The 22,497-nt window shown below is 40.0% G+C and overlaps 1 protein-coding gene across 12 annotated transcripts in view; it reads left to right on the forward strand.

Moving 5' to 3' along the window:
• The window catches only part of LOC119896965 (C-type lectin domain family 4 member G-like), a 317,840-nt gene extending 303,412 nt beyond the window's left edge, over nt 1–14,428 (forward strand). For 6 of the 12 annotated variants that reach the window (XM_038710439.1, XM_038710446.1, XM_038710440.1 and 3 more), the window contains exons 5-7: nt 12,587–12,750; nt 13,723–13,826; nt 13,901–14,428. In XM_038710439.1, coding sequence (XP_038566367.1) covers nt 12,587–12,750; nt 13,723–13,826; nt 13,901–14,036 — 404 coding nt within the window. In that variant the 3' untranslated portion in view covers nt 14,037–14,428. Of the gene's footprint in view, nt 1–6,289; nt 6,450–10,007; nt 10,086–11,059; nt 11,180–12,098; nt 12,486–12,586; nt 12,751–13,722; nt 13,827–13,900 lie in introns of those variants that run through there. The other 6 variants (XM_038710442.1, XM_038710449.1, XM_038710443.1 and 3 more) reach the window with 6 other exon arrangements.
• The last annotated feature ends 8,069 nt before the right edge of the window (nt 14,429–22,497 follow it).

Here is a 22,497-nt window from a genome sequence, read left to right on the forward strand (position 1 = left end):
CAGCCCAATGTTAGTATAGAAAATTACCCAATGGGCCGCTGTCCATGCTTTATGGGTCGATCGTGATTCGTGGAGTCGGAGAACGAAACATTGGGGTCAGAGGACGTGGGCCAATCATCCACTGACCTACACTTTTTATGACTTGAAGATGTATACTGGGTCAGGGAGAGATAGCGAGTCAGACTTCATGAACTGACCCAGCTTGTTGGTGGTCAGGGAAAGGAAGAATCAAAACCCAGAGCTCTGGAAGCTTTATTCATTTACTTGTAATAAAACTGATTAACAGAACACGCAGGACCAAGGACTACACATAGTTTAAAAAGGGTAATTTAAAGTCATGCTCCAACACTAGCCTATAAAGAAAATATAGTTGTAGCTACCAGCAGAGATTCAGCAGCGCACAGGGGCTGTACCGTCTGTTTGTCCTCGTTTTTCAACAAAAGTAGGATCGGACTGATAACTTTTAACAAAACAAAAGAAAATAAAACGCAAGTAAAGTTGCTGTTAAAGGGAAATCTGAGGTCGCAGCACTTCGCGTGTGTGGCTTGAAAACGAACAAGCCTTTGCTGCGCCGGGTTGAATCTTAGGGCGTTGCCGGGAGATGGGCGCGCTGGGCGCGTGCCGAAGCGCCGTTGGAGAGTCAGGAGCAAGCAGAGGACAAGAGAGCGAACACGCGCATGTGTCGCTGTTTTTGTCTGTTGGGGCGTGGTTCCCAGAGGGCAGTCCTTTGTTCCCCTGAGGCAGGGCTTGTCTTTTCTTTAACTTTTAATGTCTTATCAAAAGAAAAATCTATTTGCGCATATTGTAATCAAATATCTTCCCACAATCAAACCTTAATTATCAAACGGTTATACCATTCTTAGTTTTAAGCTTTTGATAAAAGGAAAACAATTATCAGTAGTTAGACCTTAAAAGGTTAGCATTTCATAGGAATCACAGATGAGAGGAACTTAACTAGCTTTCTGGATATATTGGCGGTTACATGTTCTTAGAGAATATAAGCAAGATACATCAGATTATGGACAAGATAAATACAGAGTGACATTTATACATTAAAGGGCATTTCAGACGATGGCATGTAATACTTATTTTGTTCACTTGGGGGAGCTTGGGCTATATGACGATAGCTCTGATTAATCCTAAAACAATCTTCTTAGGAGCTGGGGAATTTAGTCATTTTTAACCTTAAATTCAAGCTGGAAAATTAATAGTATAGGATGACATTTCTTTATCATCATTTCTAAAGGAAGTGTCAGAAAGTGTTGTGAACAAAGCTTTGGTTACACATAAAATGAATAAAGTCAGGTGACCTAGCTGAAAATTAAAACACTGCAAAATTAACTTATTTAGATTCTTTTCAACAACAAATAACACCAACATGGTAACATAACTACTCAAATGGAGTGTAGAGACCTAATCAAGTAACTAAAAGATTATTTAATTAAACAAGATAATGGCAAGTTATGAGGAGACAGTATTCCTTGTCCACACAAAGGAATGTGTCCTTTCTCCGGCGTCTCGAGTTTCTCACACCTGCGCGTGAAGAGGAGAATATCCTTTGATGTGAGGTAATTAAAAAGACAAGAAGGTCAGTTGCCGTGGTTACACGTGTGGGGGCAGTTTAGGGTTTCCTGCCCTCTCTTACGAAGAGTTTTGATAGGCTGTTCATGAGAACGCTAATCTCTGGTCAGTGTTCCTTTGTCATTTTAACAGTCAGGCACCGAGGCTTATCACGGCTGCTGCCAAAGGTGGCCAGTTTTACGATCAGACCAGATACAGCAAACCTTTCACCTCTTCTTTGGAGTCGCTTCGACTGTCTGTTGAGTTGATATCTCACCCCCTCCTCCAAGAATTTGGAGTAGTCCAAATGTATTTGATTTAAAATGCACAAATCCACGCTGTTTGTTCACAACACTGGCGTATGTCCAGGATGAGTTCCTTTGTCTTTGTGATGTTGAGGAGGAGGTGACTGTCTTTACACCATTGTGTGAAGTGTGCAATGGATTGGTGATATGCTGTAACTGATTCTGTGTCAGAGAGGAGGGCGAGTATGGCTGAGTCATCAGAGTATTTGAAGTATTTTGTAATGGGAGAAGGGCTAATGCAGTCATTGGTGTAGAGAGTGTAAAGAAAGGGGCTCAGGACGCAGCCTTGGGGGGCTCCAGTGTTGACAGTAATGGTGGTGGATGTAGTGCTTCCCACCCTCACTGCCTGTGGTCTGTCAATGAGGAAATTATGGATCCAGCGAATGAGGAGAGGTGGCACATGCAGGTGGTGGAGTTTAGTAATCATGGTGTGACGTTGAATTGTGTTGAAAATTGTTTGCTGCAGACAAACAGTGTGGCTTTAAACAACTAAAGTAGAAAACTTGCCATCAACTCAGCATTCACCACTAACCAAACAACAACTGTCACAACTTCAAAGCAGAACTAAAAACCATTCTCTTCTCTGTGAAATATAAAATTGGTACACTGTAAACGTCATTCTTTTAGTCAGAGGGATTTTTAGAGAGCAGTTTAAAATATAACGTTTCTCCCCCTGAGATGTAATCTAATTACTTATATTTGGACTAAAGATTTAATTTAAACAGAAATGAAAACAATATATTGAAATTTATTTTGTAAAGGATTTCTTAAATGTGCTTAAACAACTTTGGAATGTACTTTGAAATGTGCATAATAAATGTTAACTCCTTTGATCAAAATGTATAGCATTCTAATCCTGCACAGGAGAACCTCAGACAAACCTTGATAACATTAGAGATATACAGTACAAATGTCAAATGTATTTTCTGTGTATATGATGAAAAAAGGATGGAGATCAATGTGTGGATTATTTAGCTGATTTAGAGGGTTTAGAAAAGAAGCTGCACGAAGTCAGAAACTGTTAAAGACACAAAGTGTTTTTGTCAGTACAGTGGTTAAACATGATAAACTGATTTTGTCTTTCTGTGAACATCAAAAATATGTTGATTTTCCCTGTGGCCAATTAGTCTACCGGATTGGATCATTGGAACTTTTCTAAAGACACAAGACTAAGATGATTTTCTAAACACCATGAATAATAAAATGTGTCAGCTGGGATCTAACCATCACGTTCTTTCCTCAGCTACTGGACAGAACCACCTTCTGTTGAAGCTCATTGTGTGATTTCTATCAGAGGGACACCTTCCAAGAAATGGAATGCTGTGAAGTGTGATGATGAATACTGTACTTAACATTCATACCAATGGAGCAAATTTGTATTGAATTGAACTGAATATCACAATAAAGAGACTAAAAGTGTTACTATCATCAAATGTGGATTTTCTTCTACTTTGAAAGGGCCACAATAATGAAATGTTGAATATCAAGATATGATGTGATTTAAGAGAGGAACCTGCAAATTGTTCAGTCTCCATAAAGCCCGTCAATTCAATTCAGCTTTATTGGCAAGAATGTAAAACAACAATATTGCCAAAGTTACAAATAAACTACAAAAGAACAATTCATTTCATACAGTTCATTAAATAAAGTAAATAAAACAAAAGGGTTTGTTTGGGTGTGTCTCTTCGTGTTGCCTTGATCTGGCTACCCACCTAAAAAGATACAAGAGAGAAGCAGAAGCCAGGAGAATAAACCAGATGTTCCCCACCGAACCATCCAAAGTGTACTCTCAGTGACAGGGTAATAACACAAGATCAGATCCACCCAGGAATCTGAACAGTACTGGAAGAACATATGGGACAAAGAAGCATCCCACAACACCAATGCTCAGTGGCTAGTGGATCTAAGAACAGATCACAGTAATCTCCCAGAACAAGATCCAGTAACCATTACAACGGCAGACATCCAAGAAAGAGTGGCAGGTATGAAGAGCTTGACAGCACCAGGCCCTGACATAATCCACATCTACTGGCTGAAGAAACTAACTGCACTCCATAAACGTCTGGCAGCACAAATGAACCAACTGCTGATGGATGGGACCCACCCAGAATGGTTAACCCAAGGATGGACAGTCCTGATCATGAAGGACCCCCAGAAGGGAACAATCCCATCCAACTACCGGCCAATAACCTGCCTCTGCACAACATGGAAGCTCCTGTCAGGCATCATAGTGGCTAAGATGAGTAGGCTCATGGCTCAATACATGGACAGGGCCCAGAAGGGAATGGGCAGTATTACCAGAGGAGCCAAGCACCAAGACCAGGCAGACCAATCTGTGCACCGCCTGGATTGACTACAAGAAAGCTTACGACTCAATGCCACATACATGGATACTAGAATGCTTGGAAATGTACAAAATCAACAGGACACTAATAGCCTTCATCCAGATCAATGGGGCTGTGGAAAACAAGTCTGGAAGCCAACTCAAAGCCAATTGCACAAGTCACCATCAAGTGCGGCATATACCAAGGTGATCTATCCCCGCTGCTGTTCTGCATAGGCCTGAACCCCCTCAGCCAGATCATCACAAAGACTGGCTACGGATACCGGTTCCGAAGTGGAACAACCATCAGTCACCTGCTCTACATGGATGACATCAAGCTGTATGACAGAAATTAGCAAGACATCGACTCACTGATCCACACTACCAGGATCTACAGCGATGACATTGGAATGTTGTTCGGACTGGACAAGTGTGGTCGCATGGTATCAAAAAGAGCGAAGATGATCAGAACCAAGGGGATTGAACTACCAGAAGGCCACATTGCAGATGCTCAGGACAGCTACAAATACCTTGGGGTGCCGCAGGCTAACAGAAACCATGAGGAGGCAGCAAGGAAGTCCGCCACAGCCCAATACCTGCAAAAATTATGGCAGTTCCTTAAAAGTCAGCTGAATGGGAAAAACAAGATCCGAGCCATCAACACATACCCTGCATGCCCTGCCAGTCATCAGATACCCCTCTGGTATAATAAACTGGCCAAAGGAGGAGATAGAGGCTACTGACATCAAGACAAAAAAGCTCCTCACAATGCATGGAGGGTTTCACCACAAATATGAGGGAGGCTGAGGGCTAGTGAGTGTCAAGACCACTGTCCAGGATGAAACAACAAAGATCCAGGAGTACAGCAGGAAGATGACCCCAAAGATGAAGGGCTTAGTGAATACCTCAGGCAGCAGAAACCCGAGGGTAAGGACAAGGAAGATGAAGAACCTTCATGGAGAGACAAGCCGCTGCACGGCATGTACCACAGACAAATAGAAGAAGTGGCCGAAATCAAGAAATCCTACCAGTGGCTGGAAAAGGCTGAACTGAAGGACAGCACAGAAGCACTAATCGTGATGGTACTAGAACAGGCACTCAGTACAAGATCAATAGAGGCCGGGATCTACCACACCAGGCAGGACCCCAGGTGCACTGGGACTTCAAGATCCAGACTGACAAACTGGTGATGACTAACCAACCAGACATCATGTTGATCGACAAACAGCAGAAGAAGGCTGCAGTGATAGATGTGGCAATCCCAAGCGACAACAACATCAAGAAGAAGGAACACGAGAAGCTTGAGAAATACCAAGGGCTGAAAGAGGAGCTAGAAAAGATGTGGAAAGTAAGAGCAACAGTGGTGCCAGTGGTAATCGGAGCACTGGGGGCTGTGACCCCAAAACTGGGAGAGTAGCAGCAGATTCCAGGTAAAACATCAGAGGTCTCTGTCCTGAAGAGTGCAGTCCTAGGAACAGCTAAGATACTGCGCAGAACCCTCAAACTCCCAGGCCTCTGGTAGAGGACCCGAGCTTGAGGATGACACATACCACCCCACAAGGGGTGAGAGTTTTTATATATATATATATAAATTAAAAATAAAGTAAATAAAACAGTAAAAGTGTGTGTTTGTGTGTAAAAAAAATAAATAAAAAATAAGAATAAATAAATTAAACAGTAAACGTGTGTAGTATTAATAGACAAGAAACAAAAAAAAACAACTAAAAAATCAGTGTCAAATGTGAAATTAAAAAACAAAAAACAAATAAAGGAACAATTACTGAAATGACAAAAATGAAAATAATAATAATAATTAAATATTTTATAGTACAATTATTTATAATATTTATCAGTCTATTCTGAGTTTCCACTGTTTGTCCTCAGTTCGTGGCATGAGGAGATATATTTTGCTGCAATGATTTGGCATTCTGGCATTTCTCCCAGTAAATAGGAGAGTTTCTGTGTGTCTGAATTTGGGGTATATTTGGGAAATATTTGCGAAGTGTTTTTCTCTTACGGTTTTATATTTTTTTCTTTCTCAACAAAAAACAGAAGTTGCTCATATTAAGGCTGTGAGTGACAGACCCAGCTAAAAAAAGGAAACAAGCAGTTCCCCAAGACGATGCTCTGTGGTTTAACAACTGTGGTTATTCTGTCTACAAGTCAGATAGAACTCAACAGAAGGACTGTAGCGATGGCGGAGGAGGAGGTCAGCTACGCTTCAGTTGTATTCAAAACTAACAAGCGTTCCCCACCTGAAGGTAAGTTCAGTTTTTTTAATGCATTTATTTTTTAAATCAAGAAAGATTTCTTAAAACCCATCATGTCATTGATATGGATCAGATACTGTATCCTTGTTTACACATCAATCTACCTGGGCCCCCACACGGCCCAGCTGGTTGTTCTAGGTGGCTGACCTGAATGTGATCATCATCATAATGTGACTTCTTACTTAAAACTGGACAATATATACAAGTGGAAATTGTAATGATCAGAATATGAAATAATATTAAAGTAATATTTTATTATCCTGTTAGTAACATTTGTTGTGCAACCATGAAAACATTAAAAATTGGGGCCCCATTTACTATATTGGCAAAATAAGTTGATGTATCCACAGAAAGAATGAGCAGCATGACATTTTGGAAATTTTGGACAGACTGTGAGCAAAAATAGCGCTGGACTTTGATCCAGACCGGGCCACCAAAACGATCCACCTTATACTCCACCACTGCCACCCTGCTAATACAGGCACGTACAAACAGGACCAGCCTCTAATAAACCACCCAGCAGCATCACAGCCATTGATCACTATGGCAGTAGGCTACTACTTTTAAAAGGCATGGCCATAACCAGCTATGAGGTCACTGAGGTCCAGACCTCCATAATTATATTCAGTCTATAGCCTATTAATAAAACAAATTTGAATTTAAAACATTGATAACAAGCTCAACTTAAATAAAGGCTTTAGGACCATGTGGACGCAGCTGAAGTGGTGGGAACATTTAAGGCCTCATATTAGTTGTGTGACAAAACACGAAGACAACAAGATACTCCAATGCTATTTTGAAAAAATATTCATTGATGAAATAGGGTATTTGATTGGGGGGTCTGGAGATCCTCCCCAGAAAATTTTGACCATTAAACTCTTACTTTCCTGCATTCTGGAGACATTTTCTGCACCAATTAATGGGAAAATGTATTTATTTATATGAAGGAAACAAAATGCATGTGGCCGGTTACAAATCAGAATATAAAAATATTGTTGAATATAATGCAGTAATCAGTTGCTTGTTTTTTTAACCTAAGTTACTTTTGTTGGACAAGGCAGATCTGTTTCTTCTATATTTACATTGCATTTCATGCTTTTCTATTGTGCAAGTAGTTCTCATAGAATTTGTTAGTTATTTAGCCTAACATTTGTTGTTGCAAGCTAATTTTCAGAGAACTTTTAGCAAATGCTTGCATGTTCCCAGTGGAAATGACACTATTGCAACCCTCAAGTTGAAAAACTGTTCCCCCATCGATGGTTAGTGTCCAGACCTGGGGAAACACATGACAACATTGTGCGCGCAATAAATACGTTTAGCAAATTTCAGGTTGTGTGAAACGGGGTGAAGCGTCTCCCCATGAAGAGAGACGCCGTGCGCATTTACGCACGAGCCACAGCAGCATAACTTCATATTTAAATCTCCCGACAAGCTGACAGGATCATCAGGATCTAATGTTAAATAATACGCTGTGTTTTTCAACACATCCAAAAGGTCTCGTACACAGTCCAGGTTCATACAGAGACACAGTCTGGAGTAAAGCAGCCGTCTTCCTGATCAATCCTGAGCTCCATCAGAGCAAACATTTCAGACGCTAAAAGGGGAATTCTGTTTCCTCTGCAGAGTTTCCTTTTTCTGACCTGTCTAGTTTTAAACTATTTTTGTTTTGTTTTGCTGCATAAATGTCCCACGATATTAACTGTGATGTTACTGCGTGCCTGCAAACGTCTGTCGCTTTGTGTTGAAAAGTGGTGAGTCTCCAGCATTGACAGCGTTGTGTTGGAGAGATTTGTGCAGTGAACAGAGATAAGGTGGTGCGCAAATACATGCGCGCAGCTCTGTAGAGATTTTTAATAGGCCTAGTAAAAACAATTGAAAATAAATATGTGGCGGTCAGCGTTGATGTTGTCGCAGGCCACCCCAAATAAATCAGTGTATGGGAACACTGTACTGTTCAGCTGCACCATCTGTTATGAGTTAAGGATTCTGGTATTGTTTTGGTTCTATGTCTTGTGTTCTACTGTTTTGCCCATGTTTGCTCTTTGTTTTGTTGATCCTGTTTAAGTCTGTTTGTGGTTCTGTGTTTCTCTGTGTAGCCTTGTTTATTATTTTACTCATTCGCATGTTTAAGTTTACTTCGTATCTGTCTTGTCTCTTATCTTAGGTCTTAGTCCTGCATTTTAGTTCTTTGCCTCAGTTCTAGTGTGTTCCCGTGTACTTTACTTCTGTTTTACTTTGTAGTATTCAGTACTCATGTGTCCTTGTCTAGCTTTGCTTCCTGTTGTTTGAGTATCTGATGTGTTTCAGCTGTGCTTCCCTCCTTGCTCATTTGCCTGTGTATTTAAGCCCTTAGTTTTGTTCAGTCTTTGTCACATCCTCTGTTGTTAAGGTTCCCTGGATCTTTGGATTACCTTGTGTTTGTTGGATTTACCTCAGTTTGGACTTTACCTTGTGCTTCCACATAAGCTTGTTTCAGTTTGGTTTTTTGAGTTAATATATCTTTTTGAACTGCATCCTCGCCTTTTAGTCTGCACCTCAGTCTTCACGCAGCCACACACCCCCCCATGACACTATCTGTGGCTTCGATGTCCTCTCTGTTTAATCTTTCACCCATGAACCGGGTTGTGGCATCTTCCTCTTCCTGGTCTTAGCGTCTGTGGACCTACTACTACAGAACTAGTCAGTTACTTTTGTACATTTACTTGCATTTCAGTTAAACTCTGTTTTTCCATTTTCAGTTGTAGCTTGTTTTCCAGCTGTCAGAGTCACTGTGGTGTGAGTGAGGTGGATGGATGGGGTGGGGCTAAGGGCTGCATTGACGTTCATATGGAATAGACCAACAGGCAAGAAGAGTGGGGGGTTTGGCCCGTGTTGCTCAACCTTCTGCCACCTTTTTCATTATTAGTACAAAAATTTAAGCTGAGGAAGGCGGCCCACTGTCACGGTTCTCCAGATGGCCAGGCCGCTACTGATTGTGGTGAACTGTTCTCTGTAAATGTTAAACTGTTTAGAATGATTGTGTCTTCTGAATTAATATTTACTTTAAAATTTGAATCTTTTACTAACTGTAATCCAGTGGACTGGCCCTAACCTCAGTTGCTGTAATCTGCTGCTCCAAAACATGTATATGTCATATGCATATTGAACATATTGGATGTAAACGGATGGGTTTTAGTTTGCTTTTGTTTGATAGTGCCCATTTACGTAACCCACACTGGAGATTCCACTGACCACAGCTGTCTAAAACCAGGCAGAAGCATTCGTAATGAACTGGTTATTTTAAAAATGTTTCCCATAAAATGCAGAGTTTCCCCTTTCATGATCCGCTAAATGTGAGAGTTGGTTAATTTGGGTTTTAGCTGCCCTGTGAAGGTCTACACAGAATACAGTTCTGGGAAAAACACTGAATTATTTCTCATTCTAACAGAAGATACTGGGACAATAGCAATAAATTCAAATAATCTAATAAACCTGTAAAAGCTTTTAAAATGTAAACAAAACACACACATACAATAATTAACCACAAGATTGTGTTCTTCAACCTTTCAGCTAATAAGGAGGAGGAAACTGTGTACAGTGATGTGAAGGTGCGAAGCAAAACAACCGAAAAGACTGCTGACATAAATGGTAAGTTGCAACTGAGAATATTTTTAGTAATACTACTATTACTGCTACAAATTCTACCTCTACTTTATCGTTGTTACAACTATTAAAATGGAACTAATAGGGGAGTCATGAGGAGTACTGCTCAGCCTGTGAAAACAGTAGGAGCTTTGTCAATAACCTGATGATGCCTTCAGTTTAACTTAGAGACTGCTAATTTTAACAAAGACTTGTTGTGGAGGACGCTTTGTTAATTACGGATAGAGACCACCATGGTATGAATGGCATCGTCACCAACAGCTGTGTTCACTGTTGCTTTACCTGCAACAGGTAAAGCGTCCTCCTGGAGTTTAAAAAGATGTTGCTGTTTCACAGGCAGGGAAGCTCTAGTGAAAAGATAAAATCACCTTGAACTATGGGAAGTGTAGGATCCATTGTTTTTGGAGTTTAAGCCATAGTAGGGAATTTATATTTTGAGATTTTCTAATCTGTATTTTGCCAAGTGTTTGACAAGTGCTTCAACTGCAACATTTATTTTACTGCCACTAAAACCACAGAAATTCTGCTGTTACAACTGCCACCAATTCTTCTATTACTGCTTCTAATGCTACTTTTAGCACAATGACAAAAAGCACTTTTCTTAAAGAACAGGTTCACACATTTTAAAGTCCATCATTAAACAAGGTGCCCATGTGAATACTGAAACATGTTTTGCTGCCTGTAATAATTTCCTTTGTAATGTGCTTCGACTGTAAGAGATGGGAGACAAAATGTAAAGTCTTTGTTCTGTATAGAAATGTGTTCCAAAGTTCATCAGAAGCTTTTAGCAGTCTGAGTTAGTCAAATCAAGTGGGTATCTTTACTGTTTTTAACTTTCTGACTTTTTAAGTCTTTTTACACCAAAGTTTAAGAGTTTGGTGTAAAAATCCTGTGACTTTGAAAAGTACCCAGTTGATTTGGTTAACTCAGACTTAATTATATCTGTTGTTTATTCTCAGCAGGACTTTTGCCAGACAAGAAAACAAACAGCAGAGGTCGCTGCTATCAGCAGGTGGCTTGTTGTTTGGGGATTCTTTGTGTCATTTTGCTGTTGGGCATCATAGCAGTCTGTGTCTACAGTAAGTATACAAAACAGGTAGTCTATGCAGTACCTCAGACTCAGACATGAGGCAGAACTTGAAGAATAACAGCACCAGTTTTCCTCTGTAACATTACTAAAACCGTAACCAGCGGATCTATTAACAGGTTGTTTTACCTATAGATTTCTGCCTCTAGTCTAAATCTGTTTCAAACAAAATTCATTTCTGGACATAATGTAGACAATAGACAGTAAGTAATACGACTGTTCTTGTTTATGTGATTTATATTTTTAACAATGTAAAGCACTACGGACTCAATGAGATAAAATTCACAAATATTCAATAAAATCATTAAATGATAAATAAAATCCACAGATGCACATTTGGAAATAAGAATTATTAAAGTGCATTTTTAACTCCGTTACATATGCATAAAAGGAATTAAACAATTAGTCAAATGAATTGCTGTCAACATATTCCATGATCAGCCCCAAACAAACACTGAATTGATCCTACAAACAAATATATCTGTGTATCAAAGCCTGATAGATCTTATCTGGCTGTGCCATAGAGACCCACAATTGTCTATAAACTATTAACTATTAACACTTCAGCGAGTCACAGTGTTGCACTGGGTGACATGTTCCTTCACAACAATGAACACCATAAAGGCCTGCTAGTGCACAATTTCAGCTGAGAAAAATTACAGTGCCCAGCTGTTTTAGGCAATGTCAAATATTTAAGGGGTCAGTAGGAACCAAAGGGCTCAGGAAGTCAGAAAACATTTAGTCTTTTCAGAGGATTTGTTGATCTCATAAATTTAAGAAACATGATAAGAACCTACAGCTTCCGTAAGTCTAAATAACCTGAAGTAACACAAAGCTTCCAAAAATGGGAAAGTGACAAAGACAAAATTGCATCATTATTATCACTCAAGAAGCTTATTTCCTATTTGCAGTTGCTACATTAATTCATGAGAGTGAGCAGAATCAGCTGAAAGAAAACCAAACGATTCTACTGGCTCTCAATGGAAACCTGACAAACCAGAACAACAAACTCAGCTCAGAAAATGAAAACCTGAGGAGGGAACACAACAATCTGACAGTCCAGTTGGAGAACCTGACACAAGTCTATACTGTCTTAAAAAGTAACATCACAAACCTGTCTGCAGAAAACCAGAACCTGACATCACAAAACACCAAGCTGTCTGCAGAAAACCAGAACCTGACATCACAAAACACCAAGCTGTCTGCAGAAAACCAGGAGCTGAAGACAGAGAGGAATGAGCTCAACGTCAGTCAAGCTCAGTGGAGCATTGATGCCTACTGCCCAAAAGAAAACCAAAGTATGTTCAGATCCTGTTAATGAAGTAAAAAAGTAACCGACAATATTAATAACAATATCAACAATATAATGTTGTTTATTGGTTTGTCTCTGTTGTTTCAGACAGAACGTGTAAAGCTTGTCAGGATGGTTGGACACTCTCAGAATCCAGCTGCTATGCGATTAATAACCCTGATGTTCCTGGTCAGAAAACCTGGGAAGAAGCTCGAGAAAACTGCAGAGGAAAGATTTCAGATCTGGTTGTTAAACTTGATCAAAAGGAGAAGGTAATGAGAACACTGAACATTTTTATTACAGCCTATATGAAATGAAAATGTATTTTCTGTCTGAACACACTGAGTCTGTAGGCCACAGTGTGTTTAAGTACAGAGTTTAAATATTTGATAACTGTCTCTCTGTTAATAAACAAACAAAACGGGCAAATCTATTTGATTATGATAAAAATGACTGTCCGTTGATGAAAGGTGACCTGCAGCAGTGTGAGAACAAACAGTGTGGCTTAAAACCACTAAAGTAGAAAACTTCCCACCATCAACTCAGCATTCACCACTAACTAAACAACAACTGTCAAATCTTCAAAGCAGAACTAAAAACCATTCTCTTCTCTGTGAAATATAACATTGGTACACTGTAAACCTTGTTCTTTTGATTTTTAAAAGTTTAAACTAAAGTAGACTTTTAAAAATCTCCCCCTGAGATGATCTAATTAATTGTAATTGAAAATGATATATATTATACAAAAATGAAAACACTAAATAAAAATGTATGTATTTCTTAACACAGCTGGAATGTACTTGAAATTTTCATGCATGATAAATGTGAACTCAAAACCTATAATGTGATATTCCTGCACAGGAGAACCTCAGACAAACTTTCATAACACTAGAGATTCTGTGTATATGATAAAAAAAGGATGGAGATCAATGTGTGGAATATTTACATTTAGCTAACACTTTTATCCAAAGCAACTTACAATTGCTATGCAAGTCAGAGGTCGCACGCCTCTGGAGCAACTAGAGGTTAAGTTTCTTGCTCAGGGACACAATGGTGGATGTCTCACATTGGGAATTGAACCCAGGTCTCCCACACTAAAGGCAAGCGTCTAATCTATGCGTCATCACCTTAGAGGGTTTAGAAAAGAAGCTGCATGAAGTCAGAAACAGTTAAAGCCACAGAGTGTTGTTGTCAGTACAGTGGTTAAACATGATAAACTGATATTGTCTTTCTGTGAATATCAGGAATATGTCAACTTTAACTGGGGCAGTTATGGCTACTGGATTGGCCAGAGAGCTGAAGCTGGAAATTGGACGTGGATCAATGGAACTTTTCTAAAGACTCAAGAGTAAGATGATTTTCTAAACACCATGAATAATAAAATGTGTCAGCTGGGATCTAACCATCACGTTCTTTCCTCAGCTACTTGACAGGACCACCTTCTGGTGAAGCTCATTGTGTGATTTCTGTCGGAGGGACACCTTCCAAGAGCTGGAAAGCTGTGAAGTGTGATGAGAAACATCGATGGATCTGTGAGAAGAAAGCTTTATCTGTTTAAGATCTGTAATCAGAACTGAAGAGATTACTGGATAGTCTGCACAGATGAATGACGCGTACAATAACATCAGCTGGCTTGTAAAAAAGAAAATGTGTAAAATTCTACTTAAGAATTTGCTGGATTTAGCCAGCACAAAAAAGACAGATCTTTGTGTGTGTATATATGTAATACAGTTTTGTATTACTGATCAGTTTTTAGAAAACTACAGTGTCAACAGGGGGCGCTAAAGTGCTAATAACATCAAATATGGATTTCTTTTACTTTGATAGAGCCAAATGTAGAGGTGTATGTGCATGTAGAGGTGACAGGTTTGATGTTCTCTATCTGCCTTATATGTTTCTATCTTAAAGCAGCTAGTGAATAAATATGTTACGCTGTGACATGTTTAAGAAGCAGCTGTTACCTCAGTGTGTTTGCTCCATTTGAGTGTCATTAACCTGTTACACACACGATCATCATCAGCACAGGACAGCACCTATCAGTAATTAGGGAAGAATCCAGTGGTGTAGTCTATTTTACACTGTGATTTTTCCCTCCCACCCTGATACTCCCCCGTCCCTCTCACTAATACATACAGTATGCATGTACATGTAATACAGAGCATTCTGAAGGACTGCTTAGGCTGTGCGTTATCAACACTGCAAAGACTTTAACAGCCAATGACAGTTACAGGTGGGCAAGGGCCACTGATTTTGGGCCCTATGACAAAAAAACTCAAATTGGACCCCCTCTCCACAACTTCTCTAAGACTTAACTGTCCCATCAAAAGCTTTACATCACTCTAATTAATGGCTTGCAAGTGTCTGGCTTCTTGTAGTTCAATATTAGTACTAGCACAATATTTACTGCTGGTGATTTGTACATGCAAGTCTGCATACAGGATGCAGTTCACTATTTGCTTCTCAAATAAATTGCCCTTCATGATGGGAATAATAAAGTCTGTATCTATAGATGTCATTTAACAGCCATAATTCAATCTAAATGAACATATCAAACTGGATTATTTTAATATAGTCTGTAACTTACATGCAGGCTGAGGTAAGCTGCTGTCCAGCATCAAGTACAGACAGGAAGGTGTTTTTTTATTTTATTTATTTCATAATGATCATTATGTGAGAAAATAATTTGTGTTTGAATTTCTGTCATTAAGAAATATTTCATTGTCTTTTTTGTTACGGTAAAAAGAGACAGAGAGACAGAGAAATCCCCACAGACTCCCTGGCATTAACACAATGTTGCTCCCCTTCTTCACTGGGACAGGGAGGCTACAGTTATGGGGAGACTGGGCTGCTGCTGACTCATCTGTTGTTAGTCTGCTGAAAGGGGCAGGGACAATGATTTAATATGAATATCTTGCTAAACGTTTCCCTGCACTGATTAAATGTTGAGGAAATGTAGGCTAACACCTGTCTTCTTAACCTTTATTTAACTAGGAAAGTCACATTGAGGTTAAAACCTCTTTTACAAGTGAGTCTGCAGCTAGCTAGCTTATTTCACTGAGGACATTAAGCCAACAGGTTAACACCACTCACAGACTAAAGGCTGCCCACCTGTCTTGGTGAAAAACTGGATTACAGTTTGACATCCTTTCCTTTGTCTTTCCAATCTTTCCTTTTTGGAAAACCAGATTTTGGTTTACTAGGCAACATCATGATCACTGTGTTTCATCTACTGACTGCATCTAAACACTGTCACTGATGAGTGCACTAAGGCAGGACCAAACCATTTCATGCAGATACAGGGGGGTGGTCGGCCACTATGGAGGTTTAGTTTTTGGTCACTGGGGATTTTTAACTTTTACTGCCAAAAACAAGTAAAAACAAAGAGATCATTCATTTTATTATTATATTTGATATATATACTCAATGATGATGGTTTATATAATGTTTAATATAATATAATTTGATATTAGTTTATAATAATTATAATTATTAATTAATTAATTAATTAATTATTAATATATAATTATAATTACTTTTTGGGGCCCCTGTCAGTCAGGGGCCCTTTGGAATTGTCCTAACTTTTCCCCCCTATATGGCTCCCGTGGTCACAGCCACACACACACAGGCTAAAACATGTCTTAGGTGTGTGGAAGTTATTCACAAGAGTGAAGAAGACTCAACGCTCACTACATCTGCAGAGAAACACACTGAAAGAGACGCTGTGGATATTGTAAAGCAGGGAGCAGGTAAAGCAACAGTGAACACAGCTGTTGGTGATGATGCCATTCATACCATGGTGGTCTCTATCCGTAATTAACAAAGGGTCCTCCACACGCGGCTCATCTGCTGCTGTTAAAACGGAATCGCGGGTGAAAAACTAAAAACGCGAGTTCTTTTAAATAAAACTGCTGACAAATAAAGTCAGACAGACAGGTGTTGAAGTGTGCATCAGATAGTTTGTGATTAAACACAAAAATAAATTGGAGAATTAAGTAGAATTAAAATGGTGTGCAATTTATTTTCAACTCCTTCCAGTAAAAATGCTAATGTTATTTTATAATCAATGTTTCATTATGACCATACAAATGAGACCAGTCAGAATAGCTAACATTTATACTGGTGCTTATCGGGATCCTAATAAAAATAGATTTTTCCAATAATTCAATTTCAATTCAATTTTATTTATATAGCGCCAAATCACAACAACAGTTATCTCACAGCGCCTTTCATAAAAGAGCAGGTCTAGACCGTACTCTGTGATGTTATTTACAGAAGCCCAACAGTTCCCACCAAGAGCAGCACTAGGCGACAGAGGCAAGGAAAAACTTCCTTTTAAGAGGCAGAAACCTCGAGCAGAACCATGGCTCAGGGTGGGCGGCCATCTGCCTCGACTGGTTGGGGTGAGAGAGAGAGAGAGAGAGAGAGAGAGACAGCCTACACAATATACACACAGAGGTACAGACAGTAAAGGTGATGTTGCCATAAACTACAGTGAGTACGGAAAGTATTCAGACCCCTTTAAATTTTTCACTCTTTGTTTCATTGCAGCCATTTTCCAAAAATCAAAAAAGTTCATTTTATTTCTCAGTAATGTACACTCAGCACCCCATCTTGACAGAAAAAAACAGAAATGTAGAAATATTTGCAAATTTATTAAAAAAGAAAAACTGAAATATCACATGGTCATAAGTATTCAGACCCTTTGCTCAGTATTTAGTAGAAGCACCCTTTTGATCTAATACAGCCATGAGTCGTTTTGGGAAAGATGCAACAAGTTTTTCACATCTGGATTTGGGTATCCTCTGCCATTCCTCCTTGCAGATCCTCTCCAGTTCTGTCAGGTTGGATGGTAAACGTTGGTGGACAGCCATTTTCAGGTCTCTCCAGAGATGCTCAGTTGGGTTTAAGTCAGGGCTCTGGCTGGGCCATTCAAGAACAGCCACGGAGTTGTTGTGAAGCCACTCCTTCGTTATTTTAGCGGTGTGCTTAGGGTCATTGTCTTGATGGAAGGTAAACCTTCGTCCCAGTCTGAGGTCCAGAGCACTCTGGAAAAGGTTTTCGTCCAGGATATCTCTGTACTTGGCCGCATTCATCTTTCCCTCGATTGCAACCAGTCGTCCTGTCCCTGCAGCTGAAAAACACCCCCACAGCATGATGCTGCCACCACCATGCTTCACTGTTGAGACTGTACTGGACAGGTGATGAGCAGTGCCTGGTTTTCTCCACACATACCGCTTAGAATTAAGGCCAAAAAGTTCAATCTTGGTCTCATCAGACCAGAGGATCTTATTTATCACCATCTTGGAGTCCTTCAGGTGTTTTTTAGCAAACTCCATGCGGGCTTTCATGTGTCTTGCACTGAGGAGAGGCTTCCGTCGGGCCACTCTGCCATAAAGCCCCGACTGGTGGATTGCTGCAGTGATGGTTGACTTACTACAACTTCCTCCCATCTCCTGACTGCATCTCTGGAGCTCAGCCACAGTGACCTTTGGGTTCTTCTTTACCTCTCTCACCAAGGCTCTTCTCCCCCGATAGCTCAGTTTGGCCGGACGGCCAGCGCTAGGAAGGGTTCTGGTCGTCCCAAACGTCTTCCATTTGAGGATTATGGAGGCTCTTAGGAACCTTAAGTGCAGCAGAAATATTTTTGTAACCTTGGCCAGATCTGTGCCTTGCCACAATTCTGTCTCTGAGCTCTTCAGGCAGTTCCTTTGACCTCATGATTCTCATTTGCTCTGACATGCACTGTGAGCTGTAAGGTCTTATATAGACAGGTGTGTGGCTTTCCTAATCAAGTCCAATCAGTATAATCAAACACAGCTGGACTCAAATGAAGGTGTAGAACCATCTCAAGGATGATCAGAAGAAATAGACAGCACCTGAGTTAAATATGAGTGTCACGGCAAAGGGTCTGAATACTAATGACCATGTGATATTTCAGTTTTTCTTTTTTAATAAATTTGCAAAAATTTGTAGTGTACATTACTGAGAAATAAAATGAACTTTTTTGATTTTTGGAAAATGGCTGCAATGAAACAAAGAGTGAAAAATTTAAAGGGGTCTGAATACTTTCCGTACCCACTGTAAATGAAAAATGGTACAGATATGTATAATAGTGTTAATGGTAACCATTGTAATGTTAATGATTATAATAACAATAATAACAATTAGACTAGCAACAATAGTCGTTGCAGCAGAGGGTGTCGAGCAGGAACACGGGGGCAGCAGGTGACCCGCAGCCATAGATCCAGACTCCACAGCTCCAGAGCCAGAAACACCTGCAGGAAGTGATAGGAGGAGAGAGGAGAGGGACGAGAAAGCACAAGACTACCAGAAAGGGGAGAAGTTGTGTTAGTAACATGCAATAATGGGATGAGGTTGCATACAGAGGGAGAGAAAGTAGAGGAGAGAGGAGCTCAGTGCAAAAATTTGTAGTGTACATTACTGAGAAATAAAATGAACTTTTTTGATTTTTGGAAAATGGCTGCAATGAAACAAAGAGTGAAAAATTTAAAGGGGTCTGAATACTTTCCGTACCCACTGTAAATGAAAAATGGTACAGATATGTATAATAGTGTTAATGGTAACCATTGTAATGTTAATGATTATAATAACAATAATAACAATAAGACTAGCAACAATAGTCGTTGCAGCAGAGGGTGTCGAGCAGGAACACGGGGGCAGCAGGTGACCCGCAGCCATAGATCCAGACTCCACAGCTCCAGAGCCAGAAACACCTGCAGGAAGTGATAGGAGGAGAGAGGAGAGGGACGAGAAAGCACAAGACTACCAGAAAGGGGAGAAGTTGTGTTAGTAACATGCAATAATGGGATGAGGTTGCATACAGAGGGAGAGAAAGTAGAGGAGAGAGGAGCTCAGTGCATCATGGGAAATCCCCCGGCAGTCTAGGCCTATAGCAGCATAACTAAGGGATGGTTCAGGACTCACCTGAGCCAGCCCTAACTATAAGCTTTATCAAAGAGGAAAGTCTTAAGCCTACTCTTAAATGTGGAGATGGTGTCTGCCTCCTGAACCCAAACTGGAACCTGGTTCCACAGGAGAGGAGCTTGATAGCTGAACGCTCTGGCTCCTAGTCTACTTTTGGAGACTCTAGGAACCACAAGTAACCCTGCATTCTGGGAGCGCAGTGCTCTGTTGGGGTAGTAAGGTACTATGAGCTCTTTAAGATAAGATGGTGCCTGACCATTAAGAGCTTTGTAGGTAAGAAGAATGATTTTAAATTCTATTCTGGATTTTACTGGAAGCCAATGCAAAGAAGCTAAAACAGGAGAAATGTGATCTCTTTTCCTGGTTCCTGTCAGAACACGTGCTGCAGCATTCTGGATCAGCTGAAGAGTCTTAATGGACTTTTTCGAGCAGCCTGATAATAAGGAATTGCAGTAATCCAGCCTAGAAGTAATAAATGCATGGACTAGTTTTTCTGCATCATTTTTAGACAGGATGTTCCTGATTTTCGCAATATTACGTAGGTGAAAAAAGGCGGTCCTTGAAATTTGCTTAATGTGGGACTTAAACGACATGTCCTGATCAAAGATAACTCCAAGATTCCTCACAGTAGTGCTGGAGGCCAAGGCGATGCCATCCAGGGAAACTATATCTTTAGATAATGCGTCACGGAGGTGCTTAGGCCCCAGAGCAATAACTTCAGTTTTATCTGAGTTTAACATGAGAAAATTACAGGTCATCCAGGTTTTAACATCCTGAAGGCACATTTGAAGTTTAGCTAACTGATGAGTTTCATCTGGCTTGATCGATAGATATAACTGAGTATCATCTGCATAACAATGAACGCTTATGGAATGTTTCCTGATAATATTGCCTAAAGGAAGCATATATAAAGTGAAGAGGATTGGTCCAAGGACAGATCCTTGAGGAACTCCATGAGTAACTTTGGCGTGCATGGAGGACTCATCGTTAACATGTACAAACTGAAATTGATCTGATAAATAGGACTTAAACCAGCTTAGAGCGGTTCCTTTAATGCCAATGAAATATTCCAGTCTCTGCAATAGGATCTGATGGTCAATGGTATCAAATGCAGCACTAAGATCTAATAAAACCAGTACAGAGACAAGTCCTTTGTCTGATGCAATAAGGAGGTCATTAGTAATTTTCACCAGTGCTGTCTCTGTGCTATGATGAGCTCTAAATCCTGACTGAAAATCCACAAATAAACTATTGCTCTGTAGAAAGTCACACAGCTGTTTAGCAACTGCTTTCTCCAGAACCTTAGAGAGAAATGGAAGGTTAGATATAGGTCTATAGTTGGCTAAAACATCCGGATCAAGTTTGGGCTTTTTCAGAAGAGGTTTAATTACAGCTACTTTAAAGTACTGTGGTACATAGCCTGTTGATAAAGATAGATTGATCATATCTAGTATAGAGGTGCTGACTAAGGGTAAAACATCTTTAAGCAGCCTAGTCGGGATGGGGTCTAAGAGGCAGGTTGATGGTTTAGATGAAGAAATTATTGAAGTTAGTTGGTAAAGATTGAGGGAAGCAAAACAGTCTAAACATGTATCTGGTTCTACAGCTGTTTCTAAGGTTCCTGAGTTAAGAGATAAGTCGGTGCCAATTGAGGGCAGGTCTTGGTGAATTTTGTCTCTAATAGCTAGAATTTTATCATTAAAGAAGCTCATGAAATTGTAACTACTGAGAGCTATGGGAATACTTGGCTCAATAGAGCTGTGACTCTCTGTCAGCCTGGCTACAGTGCTGAAAGAAACCTGGGGTTGTTCCTATTTTCCTCTATTAATGACGAGTAGTACGCTGCTCTAGCATTACGGAGGGCCTTCCTATAAGTTTTAAGACTATCTTGCCAAATTAAACAAGAATTTTCCACTTTGGTGGAACGCCAATTCCTCTCAAGTTTCCGTGATATTTGCTTTAATTTGTGAGTTTCAGTATTATACCATGGAGCTAACCGTCTTTGTTTTAGTATTTTCTTTTTTAGAGGGGCTACAGAGTCGAGTGTCATTCGCAGCGAGCCTGCAGCACTATCAACAAGATGATCGATTTGGGAGGGACTGAAATTAGCATAGGAGTCCTCCGTTACTTTGTGACTAGATAATGTATTTAGAGCTGATGGAATCGCATCCTTAAATTTAGCTACAGCACTATCAGACAGACATCTTGTATAGAAATTTCTGCCCAATGGCGAGTAGTTCAGCAATACAAACTCAAAAGTTATCAAACAGTGGTCGGATAAAGAGGGATTCTGTGGGAACACCACTAAATGTTCAATTTCAATACCATACACCAAAACAAGGTCAAGGGTGTGGTTAAAACAGTGAGTCGGTTCATGAACACTCTGAGAGAAGCCGATGGAATCTAACAAAGAGATAAACGCAGTACTGAAGCTGTCATTCTCAACATCCACATGAATATTAAAATCCCCTACAATAATAACTTTGTCCGTTTTAAGGACTAAAGTTGACAAAAACTCTGCAAATTCAGATAAGAATTCAGAATACGGGCCAGGTGCTCGGTACACTATAACAAAAAGAATTGGTTGCAGTGATTTCCAACTTGGGTGCGAAAGACTAAGAACAAGACTTTCAAATGAGTTTAGTTTAGGTTTAGAGCTGATTAGTAGGCTAGAGTCGAAGATAGCTGCAACTCCACCTCCTCGGCCTGTGTCTCGAGGAATGTGAGTATTAATATGACTGGGAGGGGTGGATTCATTTAGGCTAACATATTCTCCATCACCCAGCCAGGTTTCAGTAAGACAAAATAAATCAATATCATAATCTGATATTAGTTCATTTACTAGTACACCTTTAGAAGAGAGAGATCTGATGTTTAAGAGTCCACATTTAACTCTCCTATTCGTTTGCACTATTGCTCTTGTGGTTTTAATTTTTATGAGGTTTTTATGCACAGCTCCTCTTCTGTTTACCTTTTTAGATAATTTTGATGGTCGGGGGGCAGACACCGTCACTATAGGATTTTCACTAAGTAACTCCTGAAATGGAGGAGCAGAGAAGTGTGTTAGACTGCGA

This window comes from Micropterus salmoides, unplaced genomic scaffold (assembly GCF_014851395.1).
Source record: "Micropterus salmoides isolate LMB-PRFRI ecotype aquatic unplaced genomic scaffold, ASM1485139v1 Ms_hic_scaffold_11, whole genome shotgun sequence".
Lineage (NCBI taxonomy): Eukaryota > Metazoa > Chordata > Actinopteri > Centrarchiformes > Centrarchidae > Micropterus > Micropterus salmoides.